This window comes from Melitaea cinxia, chromosome 13 (assembly GCF_905220565.1).
Source record: "Melitaea cinxia chromosome 13, ilMelCinx1.1, whole genome shotgun sequence".
Lineage (NCBI taxonomy): Eukaryota > Metazoa > Arthropoda > Insecta > Lepidoptera > Nymphalidae > Melitaea > Melitaea cinxia.
The window spans coordinates 7,639,531-7,649,002 of record NC_059406.1 but is presented as its reverse complement, the minus strand read 5'-3'; the positions used below and the strand labels follow the sequence as shown (position 1 = coordinate 7,649,002).

The 9,472-nt window shown below is 30.8% G+C and overlaps 2 protein-coding genes across 2 annotated transcripts; both read right to left on the bottom strand.

The window, feature by feature from the left end:
• Positions 1-473: 473 nt before the first annotated feature.
• Positions 474-2,828, bottom strand: LOC123659294 (protein PF14_0175-like). The gene is made up of 3 exons (XM_045594542.1): positions 2,647-2,828; positions 2,363-2,575; positions 474-2,278 (listed from the first exon to the last, which is right to left on the bottom strand). Exons 1-3 carry the CDS (start codon positions 2,826-2,828, stop codon positions 505-507), a joined length of 2,169 nt encoding a protein of 722 aa, XP_045450498.1. The 3' UTR covers positions 474-504.
• A 2,198-nt stretch (positions 2,829-5,026) lies between these two features.
• On the bottom strand, positions 5,027-8,465 carry LOC123659293 (putative uncharacterized protein DDB_G0285119; the record flags this gene model as incomplete). The annotated part of the gene is made up of 3 exons (XM_045594541.1): positions 5,027-5,571; positions 6,672-6,884; positions 8,215-8,465. Coding segments are annotated over 3 exons (741 nt in total), but the record flags the coding sequence as incomplete, so codon positions are not given.
• Between the last annotated feature and the right edge of the window lie 1,007 nt (positions 8,466-9,472).

The window sequence follows — 9,472 nt, the reverse complement described above, 5'->3', positions numbered from 1 at the left end:
TTTAAAAATATCTGATGATTCTTTGATTTCATTTCATAAAAGAATATATATAGAAATATTTTTTAAATAACCGAGAAGCAAATACAATGTATTTATTATGTTACACACACATAGTTTTGTTCAATCTTCTGTTAAAATCATGTGGTATTTTTCATAATAAGAATAGCTTTTACTTAATGTGAAAAATAATTGGATTGCGTTGACAATGATGGGCGTTTTAAAGATTTTATTTCAGTTCCGTTGGCTTTTCACAAAACCCCCATTTCCTCTGTGATGTCAGACAGCCTCATCCTGTCTACAGTCGATTTTTTTGCAATATTTTGAATGATGATCTTAATGAATCGACAAACAGAAAACTTATAAATTGTGGAAATATTAAATAAATTATTAAAATAATAAGTAACAATTATTTTAAGCAGATTTTCGTTTATTCCTTAACTTAATAAATGCAATTCCAAAACATGTACTTACAATTATTTAAATTAATCACAGTGGTTTTGTCATTTATAAGTATGTTGGTGGTAAGTAGCTTTTCATAGAAGGTCCAGCTCGTCCTAAAGGTGGTAAGCCTTGAGTGTGGAATGCTTTTATGTGACGTTGAGGTTCTATCAAAGGTTGACTCTTTTGCTGTTGCATATTTTTATGACGTTGGAGCACTTTATAATTTTTAATAAGTCCACGCAATTCCTGCTGTTGTTGAGAATTCATGACTCGATAGTCGCTTTCTTGTTCCTGTTTGTTATTCTGATAATATAAATCGGTTTCTTTCACTGGTATGTAATGTGTCGAATGGTCTTTCATCTTTTGGTTAAAATTATTTACAGGTTTATTCTTGGGTTTTGTTTTTATTGACTCAAAGTGATTTTTCATTACCACATAATTGAGAATATCATTTATATCTAATGGTTTCGATTGAATCATTTTTATTTCATTTTGAGGTTTTTCTTCAAATGGAATATATTTAGGCATTTTATCTTGTTTCGCTTGTAATGTAATATTTGTTTGTTTGTTTTTATCCTCAATATTTATTTTATTCGATTTTTCTTTACTGTTTTCCGATTTCAATAAGTTTCTTAAAAATATATTATCTTTAATAGCATCTTTAATCGATGGTTTTTTAGTTGTGGTTTCATATTTAGGTATTTCATTAACACTGTTGTATGATACTGGTTTAAAACCATTATTTTCATAATTATTTGATTCAGATTGTTCAATTTCTTTAAAAGTATAATGAAATGGACTTGTAGATGCAGTTTCTGTTTGAATATTATCAGATAAATAAAATTTATTATTTGAATATTCAACATTATTTACTTTACTCAAGTTTTCTGTTGTATTTTCTTCAACAGCATTTATTTGTGTTGATTCCTGTTTCGTAACTTCTACGTTATACGATTGCATAGCTATTTGATTTTGTGGAATAAAGTTACGACTGCTTATTATTGTAGAATAGGAATCTATATATTTTCGTTCATTAGTATCTTCTGAATATAAATTATTAGTTTCAGTAGACGTAAAAGACTGATGTTTTTCAGTCTCTGTATACTGTTGGGGGTTGTTTTTATTATTGGTGCTGTATGTTTCTATTTTTATATCGAACGGTGTCGATGATTGTACCTCATTATATTTCTCAATTTTGTTAGGGTCATCCACGTTTTGTGTAAATACTTGTGTTTGTATCATTTTTGTGTATTGATCAGGTGTCATTTCATGAAAATTAATAACTATATCATCGCCTTCGCTAAATGACCGAGATATCGAATTTTTATTTGGTGTTTGGTTTGTATTTGCATTTAAGCCATATTGCCATCTCCACAGTCCTTTATTTGCATCTTGTTCCGGTTCCTTAATGTCTGCTTCGTAGTTCATCAGTAATGGTAAGGATGACTTCTCTGAATTAATTGTTTTTGTTGGAGTTGGTTGGGGTTGTTGTGACGGGTTACGAGCTCCTTGAGATGCCAAAAAAGTTATTTGCGGTGAAATTGGTGTTGCGCTCTGTTTCGGCTTAGACTGATCAATGATTATATCAAAACTTGATTTAGCAGGAACTTGATAGCTAGATGCAGTAAATAAATTATTTTGTGAGTTTGTTCCTTGAGAAAATCCAAATGAAAAAGCTTCAGGAGTTTTACCTGTAAACAAGTTACGAGGTGGGGGGATATTAAAAACTCTATTCCTGCTTTCTTCACGGTTTTCGAATTCATTATCTTCATTTTCCCAGGATGATTTTAAATGAGGTGGTTTTTTGGCTTCTTCTGCCAAGTTGTACTGAACCGCCCTACAAAATTATTTCTAAGCTGTAGTCATACGTATATCTTTAAATTTTTTAATTAAAAACAAGGAATAATATATTGAAATCTACCTTTGTATTATTTCTGGTACTGGCGGCGGCACAGGCAAATGATCACCAGTTGCTCGATATCCATTAGAATCGGCGACATAGTGAACTGTGTATGTGCGTCCGTCATCGCCGACATAAGAATACGAGCCCTCAACTACTTGTTCTTCTTTGTCAGTACCCATATTTTCCATGCGACTGTGTTGCACGTAATGGGTTTGATCTGCTCCTAAGGCTCTGAAATTACAGAAGTGTTGCAATTACCAAAAAAAAGTTAAATAATATAGATTATAATTTATATAACTTACTCATAGCTAAAACTTCCGTCTAAATCCATTTCATTAGATAATCGGAGTATTGGTATTGAAGGTTCAGCCGTTGATGTGATAAAAACTCCTGGTGCCTTTACATACTGAGAGTTTTGAAAAGATGATGCCTTAACTTGTTCGGGTCCTACTTCAGTTCTTTGAATTTCGCTTGTGACAATCATCCTACGAGCAGCTGAATTTTCTACAGAAGCTTTATGACCACTTGCGTAATTTGATTGCTTAAAATCAAACTTTTCAAATGGTGAATGTTGAATGTTTGTTACTTGACTATTAGTATTTGCATCTCTCTTTTCTAATGTTTGTTGAGAGATAGATGTATTATGAATATTTTTTTGAGTAGGTTTCAACATTAGCAAACGTCGATTATTATTTATTTTATTTAGTTCTATCGTACCTTCATCTTCAATATTAGAGTGTAAAGTTGATGACAAAAATAAAGGAAATGGTGTAGAGAATATTGAAGGTATCTTCGTTCCAGATGATGGAAAAGATTGATATGGTGATTTGTTAACATGGTTTAAGATGTAATATGGAACTGGTGTATGTGACTCTGGCGGCAAGTAAATTGAACTATCAGAGGAGAAAAATGCTGAGCTAGGTGTTTGAGATTGAGGCGGAAATGAAAATTGTTCTCGTTGAATGTTTTGACCGCGAACTGTCCCTAATAAAGTAATGAGCGATATCTGAAACAATATTTATTAAATTAAACTTACGAATGTTTATTATCAAAATCCAAATTGAGATCACAGACACTTTCACTCACCAACTTCATTATTATTGAAGCTGTTATCATTTTCTAAAAATATTTTACGTCAAACCTTTACACAAATAGAAAATAGACTGGTAATGAAAATGAATTCCGCATACATTTATACACACGCAACGCTGTGTCCGAGCATTCGTGAAAATTGCGCTCAACAGCATTCTTGGTTTCTCTTGTCTTGAGTGATAGATACAGGAGAGCACTATACCACAATGGAAATGTTATGCGTTGGGTACTGTTTTATTTACGTTAGGTAAATAGACTAATATGTTCTTAGCTATGGTATATTTTGACTACACAATTTTTTTAAAACGATTTGATAGATTGTATTGCTAGATTTTACAATATAATTATGTTAATATTGTCAAAAATTAACTAACGTCCCAGTATACTAGTGTAGAGTACAGATTTAGGGCAGGTGATTTAATTTAACAATATCGATGTATTAAATAATTCGCAAACAAGCGTCGGCTCACCTTATGGTAAACGGTTACCGAATCTAATAGGCGACTGCAATACCAGAAGCGTTACAAAGGCGTTGCCAACCTTGCCCTTAGTCCTTTGCAAAGAGCTCTGGCCACCTTACTCACCACAGGAACTCAACACTGCTTGAAAGAATTTACGTGTGATCTTCTGTAATGAACTTCCCCATTCGGGTTGCTCCAGATTTTGATCCAGATATATCCTGGTGTGACCTACCTCAGTTACATGGTTCGACAACCGGCTGATGCAAGTTGCAAATTGTATATTTCGTAGTCATGTTAATATTGGTGTAATACACCCAGAGGTATTTGCGTTTTTGTTTTGTGTATTGTCGAACACAGGATTCATATTCTAATATAGAGGTCTCTAAGTCTTAAGTGTTTTATTTTCATTCAAAATCATAAACAGATTTATTCAAATAGGCCTCAAAAGAACCTTCATATCGTCATCTTACAAATTAAAAACTTAAAGTTATTATTATTTTTAAAACGTGAAGCTATCACCGATTAGGAATGTAGATTCTGCAGAGAAAATTTAGGTAGTAACTCCGCAGTTACTCTTTTGAAAATAATAATATATAAACTGTGTTTTAGTATAAAATTAGTAATATCTTTCATGAAATACAGCACCACTAAGTCCACACATCTTTATCAACTATGTAATTTGCACCGAATATTGATATAAATTTTCTAATAAAATAAACCTTTAATCCTATGATTTCCGTACTGATTGTTTCGTTATATGTATTAAACTTAAAAGAGTAATATCACCTTTATACATGTGGTCGATAATTCGAGACATTGCACATTCTTTATAATTATGCACGTACACTGATCAAAATTTATTACAGAAATGATGCAATTTGAGTTGTATTCAGTGTCATTGTCCGTTAAAACCGGCTTAACTTTTTTGTTTCAAGAGTTATACTGTATGCTAAATATTCAACTTATGGTTTATAATAATGTACCATTACAAAAACAAGTGTAATACTTAAGGTAGTGTTATTTTTTATTACAATATCTGTATAATAGTAATTAAATATTCTTTTTTTACAGGTAACTGTCAATATTAACAATTGAGATGTATGCACGTGGTATGTATAAAAACAAATAGTATCATTTAAATTTTATTTAAAAATAATTATGAGTACATCATATCACACTGGTTTCGAGAGAAGTTCATCACAAACTGCTTGAAACACTCACAGTTATCAAGTTCACAATGTAAATCGTGACCGTGATAACTGTCCTTAGTTGAGGTAACTTGTCGAATATTAGTACGTATCACATTTATAAAATCAAATCTTATTACAGTTGTTCATATTGGATAATTTGTAACTCATTTGACGTCCCTTATATTGTTAGATATTGTCGTGATTTATTCATTTTTTTCCGTAACCAGACTGGGAAGGGTAATAAGTTTGTTGTGGTGGGTTATAGACTTGCTGCTGCTGTTGTTGGGGGTAGTATGTCTGCTGCGGGTAATAAGTTTGTTGAGGGTAATAAGTTTGCTGAGGATAGTTTTGCTGGGGATAGTTTTGTTGGGGGTAGTTTTGAACTGGTGCTTGGGTAGCTGGCTGCGAGGGTACGATTGGTTTTGGGATTTCCTTTGCTGCTTCAGCCTTCGCTGCCTCCTCCTTTGCGTTTTGTTCGATCGATCTATAATCAAATTATATTACTTATTAGCTACATGATATGTGATAAAAATATTTATATTATCAGTATTCATTTATTTTGTATCACAAATTATCATTATTCAAAAGAATATTCATATTTTATTGAAAAAAATTCAATACTTTCTACGCAAAACATAAAATATCCGTTTTACCACTGCACAATGATGATTTGGAATATTTTTTTATGTATTCATGAATAATGTATGTATTTAGAAGTCATTATACCCATGTTAATGCAAATTTGGAAAATAAATTTAGTTACATTGAGGAATTGCTTTGTAACGTCAATTATAGATATTTAGAATCGTATTGGTTTACATTATAACACTCTTTTATGAGATTTTTGAACCGTTATATTCTTTTACTGGTTTTATTGATTGAGTTTTGTTTGTTCTTATACATCGACATTAAAACTTGTCCTAAGAAAAATATTAAAGCAATTTTTTCAACTCCTTTCCTAATGTTTTTCGAATGAAAAGTAGATAATTGTGATGAATTGTTTAATTTTTCATTAATTACAATAGTTTTTTATCGTTTTTTATTTATAATCAATTTAAAACGTTAATAACAATTTATAAATATTTCGAAGGTCACTAAATTTTTCAAATTCATTTGCTTCAATTTTGAGAAGACTTGCTTTAAGGGACAATTCGAGCCATAAATACATCTTTAACTATCAATATTATCAACAAAAATTATTTCTTATTTTATTTTATTTTTTTATTTATTACTTCTTGCTTTAATATAATCAAACACTTTTACGTAGTAAAAAAAAGGAAAAAAAAAATAGCAGTACAGAAATAAAATTAAATAAAAAGTAGTTACAATGACAGTATCTATGCAAAGGCGGTCTTATTCCTTTAAGCAATCTCTTCCAGACAACCCCAGGTAAAATTTTATTAGTAACAAAGTGCGGGATTGTGCAAAAGTAGATAAAGATAAATATAATTTATGTATATATGTGCCAAAATTATCTCAGAATTGAAAAAAAAAAATGTATAAATGTAGAAAGACATAATATTACGATTACGGGTAAGATTGTAAATTTTTAACTGGTTGTATGTATAATAATTAAGTACTTACGCTTGGATCGCTGGTGGAATTGGAGGGGGCTTGGGGAGGTGGTCACCAGAAGCGTGGTAACCTGTTTCGTCAGCCCAGTATGTGACGGTGTATATCTTGTTGTCCGCTGCCTTGTAGGAGTAGAATCCTTTCTTAACTACAATTTCGTTGTCTGTATTTGGGTTCTTGATGTATCCCTCTTCGGAGACGTGAGTGCCGTCTCCGATCTCGTATCTGTAAGAAAATTACAATACTTTAATTAAAAAAAAATATATTAGACAGTTATATTGACACTGATATCTGAGTAATGAAATACGTGCTGGTATTGTTGACTTTAAAAATGTTATATTTTTGTTTAAAAAATATCGCCTGTAAAGATCGAGAGACATTTTACATGTAGGTACTTTACGAAATTGTAAAACATGATTGATCAGCAATATAACAATATAACAAGTACAAATAATTACGGTAAGTACAATTAGAAAATATAGTATTGTAATTATCAAAATCCTAGTAGTAGATATAAATTCCAAATTTTCAACATCTTAACTATCCATTAATATTAATAAGAAGTCTTAAGTTTCATTCATAAAGTAAACTTTTACGTTGGTGTATAAATTATTCAAAAGATTTTTTTTTTCAATTTATGCAAAATTTTAGCATCGATATCTGGAAACAGTTAGATTAGCAATAAAATAACAGGTTTCTTAGCTATTTACACTTTTAAATTTCATAATGGGCATCCTACCGTTACTAAAGCCTTTTAAAGAAACTATAAATAACTACCGAAAACGCGGCATGTGTACAATAGATTATGATGGAATTATAAGATAAAATACCTATTTATGTTCATTATAAATATTTTTACTTTACAAGTTTTACCGTAGGTAATCAATTTTATTTCATTAAAATAGTTGAAAAATTGTAGATAAATGGCAAAAATTATAGCCTTATTTTAGTAATAAAACCATAGGTAATTAGCCTGGTCATAATTTGATGATGACAGTGTGCACGAAAAGATTTCCATATTTAATACTAAAATGGTTTGTGCAAGTAAAAGGCTATCCGAAAGTACATTGACACTACAAAACACTAATAAAAAACCAAAGCTTTGACGTTTTTTGTTATAATATTTCAAGAATGGTTTTCCTTTTTTCTAAATTGGAAATGCGTTCAATAAATTAGCACGAAAGAGGGTCAGGCCATCTTGACAGTGTACATGAAAAAGCAACGTTAAAATGATCGTCGCGGGTTAACCTTGATCAACCGATATTCAGGCAAGGAGTTTTGGGATCAATTTAAATTCATTGAAGAAATATGGAGTTTTTTAAATTATGTATCAAAGTTATTATTTAAATTTTTGTTTGAGTATTGGTAGTATTTTAATGTTAAAGTAATGTTACTATTTGGACATTATTTTAGCTTAAAATGTATATAATTTGGAATTTACATTTTAATTTTACATTTACTAATTATACATTTATATTAAAAAAAATGTATATATGTACTGTCAGCTATCATTTTACTATTACAAGCATTGTAAGCTGTTACAAAAATTACTTACTCGTATTTGTAACTGCCATTTTCACCAATTGTTTGTTCGTTCTTGATAACTTCTACTTGAGTAGTCGTGGCGGGTGCGGGGCTTGTATTCTGATTCCAGTTGTTCCAGTTGTTTTGATTGTTGTTCCAATTGTTTTGAGACCCTGAATTTTGGGGGTCAGTCCATGTATTTTGAGAGCCTGTACTTTGGGGGTTGGTCCAGGTATTTTGAGAGCCTGTATTCTGGTTGTTGTTCCAGCTATTTTGCTGATTATTCCAATTATTTTGATATCCGCTATCGGCTTGATTATTATAATTGTTCTGGGGATAATCGTTTTGGACTGGGAAGTAGTTGTTTTGTGGGTTCGAAGGATTTATGGGGTTATAATTGGAAGGGGGGTTCCAAGGTTTTGGTGGGGGAGGGGTTGGTTTAATATAACTGTATCTGGAATGTCTTCTTGATTCAGATGCTGACGCTTTAAGATCTGCGAATGCTTTTGAGTTCGCGCTATAGTCATCTGCTAGCGCAAATGCTATAATGGCAGTTAATAGGAATACCTGTGGACAAAATAATATGATTGGTTATTTCATGAACTCATGCAATCTTATGAGACAAGTTAGTTTTTGCTTTAAATCAATTAACGTTTTTTGGAAACCGTTATAAATATTTAAAACTATTTGTAAGATAGATTTCACATAGGTTTTTCAAGTAATATTTTCATGTATATTTTCAGTATTAGTATTATAGATATATTTTACAAGGTATATTTTATGAAAAAATTATGTATTGAAGTAAAATTTCTAAGCTAATTTCAAATAAAAAAATTAAGCTTTAATACAAAAATTGTCAGTTTTTTAACTTTAATCTTGTATAAATTTTTAACACTTAAAAAAGTTTCACAATTTAATTTTCACTTCACAAATAAACTTTTAATTTCAAAACTCCAAGGACTCACCAATTTCATCTTGATGTCCTTCCAAGTCCGCGTTCTGGTCGAAACTGTGACCACAAGGGGTCGCGGCACATTTTTATAGGAAAATATCCTTCGTCCTCGTGCGTATGCGCATCTCGGCGTCCGTATACGATGACCTCACTTTGATGTCCCCGATTAGAGATGAGAATTTAGGGTGCACTGAGTCAATTTTGAGTACCTAATCTTAAACAAAATTTAAACTACTTATAATAAAATATTTTTTAAATTATAGCATGTCTGTATTATAGTATATATAAAAATGAGGGAAGTGTTAGAATTTATAAATAATAACAATAAATAAATAAT

What these genes read in the sequence shown, in the direction of transcription:
- LOC123659294 (XM_045594542.1), bottom strand. Translation starts at nt 2,828, where the DNA reads ATGATTGTCACAAGCGAAATTCAAAGAACTGAAGTAGGACCCGAACAA. An exon ending in GACGGAAGTTTTAGCTATGA is followed by an intron (nt 2,576 to 2,646) that starts GTAAGTTATATA and finishes CTGTAATTTCAG; the next exon opens with AGCCTTAGGAGCAGATCAAA. An exon ending in GTACCAGAAATAATACAAAG is followed by an intron (nt 2,279 to 2,362) that starts GTAGATTTCAAT and finishes ATAATTTTGTAG; the next exon opens with GGCGGTTCAGTACAACTTGG.